This window comes from Galeopterus variegatus, unplaced genomic scaffold (genome assembly GCF_000696425.1).
Source record: "Galeopterus variegatus unplaced genomic scaffold, G_variegatus-3.0.2 Scaffold2311, whole genome shotgun sequence".
NCBI classification, from domain to species: domain Eukaryota; kingdom Metazoa; phylum Chordata; class Mammalia; order Dermoptera; family Cynocephalidae; genus Galeopterus; species Galeopterus variegatus.
Window position 1 is genome coordinate 180,331 of NW_007728422.1, and position 2,646 is coordinate 182,976.

Genomic DNA, 2,646 nt, shown 5'->3' on the forward strand with positions numbered 1-2,646 from the left:
GGTTTTCTCCTACCCTCCAAGTGTTTGTTGGACATCATGACTTAGATATATCTCAAACTCAATTAGTCTCTCCATTTCTCTTGATCCCCTTGCTACTGCTATGGTAAAGACACCTAAGAGGCATCAGCTTCTTAGCTGTTCTTCCTGCCTCCAGTCATACTCCCCTCTAATCCATTTGTCTTGTCATTACCAAGAATGCGAATCTGATTATGTGACTCCTCTGCTTCAAAATCCTTCAATGACCTCCCAGTACCATTAGGATGGGACAAAGGCCTTCCAAGTTTCTCTGTGATGTCCTTCACTCTAGGACCTGCTGACACATTCTGTTTTCTGGAATCTGCTACCCCATTTCAAGTGTTTGTCTTCCTTTCCATCATCCCACCTCTTCCTTGACTAACCAACCATTCTTCAGTACTCATCTTAAACTTCACTGTGTGAGAAAAGCTTTCTCTGCCTTACGTCCTCCATACCCTTTAGTGCCCTTGCTGTACTCCCATTAAACCTAGTAACTTACTCTTTCATAGCACTGTTAAACTATGTTTACTTGTTTTAATAATCTTGCTGCTAAGCTAAGCTCACTGACAGCAGGGACCAGTGTTTACCATTGTATCCTCAAAGCCCAGCATAGTCTAGCACACAGTAATTACTCATATTTATTAAATTCATTAACCAGTTCATCCATGGCCATCAGTCTCCTTATTCATTCTCACTTAATACAACATTTAGATTTAATACAGTTTTTACTATTACAGTAATACTTCAGGGCACATTTTTATGCTTGATACTTTTTTTCTGAATTGAAGATTGTAGTCATTTAAATGTCGCATACAAAATTTCATATGTGAATATACTCATATGTGTGTATATCTCAGGTTTTGATTGTATTCTCTCGGTGTCTATCCTTGACTTTCACCACACTCTTGAAATAATTTCCTTTTAATGTTCAAGTATATATTCCTGGGGAAAAAAGTATTTACATAAAAATTCAAATAAACTTTTATAATTTAACCACATGAGGGCAGTAGAAATACAAATTCAAGTTTTCATTCAGCTTTTCTTTATATTTCAGGTAAGTAATTTGCAGACTCTTTTACAGTGCTGAAAATAGTCTGCTTACTAAAATATTTTGAACTGTTCCTTTAGCAAATTTATCTAGGGTTTTTTGTGGGGTTTTTTTAAGTAGATAGGATTAAAATTAAGGAAAATCTTAAGCAAGCTAAGCACTAAACATACTGTTTTAACAATTATGTACTTGGTAGCTTAAGTTCTCTTAAATTGCTTTGGAGAAAAATGTGAGGGAAAAAAATGACTTCATGGTATGTCTACATGTTTTGTTTTAAAGGGCTCTCTAAATACGTACAGATTCTGCGATAATGTGTGGACTTTTGTATTGAATGATGTTGAATTCAGAGAGGTGACAGAACTTATTAAAGTGGATAAAGTGAAAATTGTAGCCTGTGATGGTAAAAGTAAGTGTTTGCCTAATTACTGTAAAAAGCCAAGCTACTTGAAATCTTGTCTTTATCTATCTGAAAAGCCTAAGGGGCAAAATGGCCAAATGATCAATTCCCAGGTAGATACGTAGCTTCTATGTCAGCTAGATTATGAATTCCACATCTCAAACCATCCTCTTTACTGACTTTAGTTACGTTTTAAATGATCCATAGACTGCTTACACAGATTGAGTTTGTGTGGGGAAAAAAATAAGCAAATTAGTAAGCTTTTCTTCCCTGTTTCAGTTGCAAATTTTAAATGTTTATCAGGCTTTTCACAACCATCTTTTCTTTAAGGAAATGTTTATCTTGTGGTTTCTATGTTGCTGGATACCAATATATTTTATATTTTAAAAGTTATTATTTTAAAACAGATCTTAATTAACCTTAAGAACCTTCCAGTCATAATGGTAAATATTCATTTCTCTAATCTGTTATGTCTGTGCAGGTGAATTTCCCACAGCAGACCTAGGAACTTATTCAGGTCCTTAAATGTTTCAGAAGCTATACATCTCTTTTCTGTTCCATGATTAATTATTTCCTTTTTGCTGATTGCATTTTAAATACATACTTACCTTTACTTTATAATCTGAACCATTTGTGTTTAAAGCAGCTAGTCCTGCAGTTAAAAAGACTACCACTCTCCAGGAAGGAGAGTTTTGAGAAGCAAGAGAAAAATGTAGGAAGTAATACCCTTCATTTCTTGGATTATAGGTTGAGTTTTTTGTTTTATATATTTTGGATTTCAAAAGAAATATCTAATCACTGAAGAAATGTATAGAATACAGAAAAACATGCAGAAGAAAAACATCTTTAACACCATCTGGAGATAACATCATTTTTAATATTTTATTATATAAACTTCTATCCTTATGCATATATTTTTTTGAAATAATGTATGTATGCATATAGACACATTTGTAAGTATATCGTTTTTCAAAGATATGTGGACTATTCTCTTAAGCCTGATTTTTTTTGTTTGTTTTTTTTAGAGGTGACCGGTAAGGGGATCTTAACCCTTGACTTGGTGTCGTCAGCACCATGCTCTCCACAGTGAGCTAACCGGCCATCCCTATATGGGATCCAAACCCATGGCCTTGGTGTTATCAGCGCCATGCTCTCCACAGTGAGCTAACCGGCCATCCCTATGTGG

The 2,646-nt window shown here is 34.7% G+C and overlaps 1 protein-coding gene across 2 annotated transcripts in view; it reads left to right on the plus strand.

The window, feature by feature from the left end:
• GTF2A2 (general transcription factor IIA, 2, 12kDa) overlaps positions 1 to 2,646 on the plus strand; it is an 18,537-nt gene that overhangs the window by 11,873 nt on the left and 4,018 nt on the right. For both annotated transcript variants that reach the window (XM_008581264.1, XM_008581265.1), the window contains exon 4: positions 1,343 to 1,469. In XM_008581264.1, coding sequence (XP_008579486.1) covers positions 1,343 to 1,469 — 127 coding nt within the window. The remainder of the gene's footprint in view (positions 1 to 1,342; positions 1,470 to 2,646) is intronic.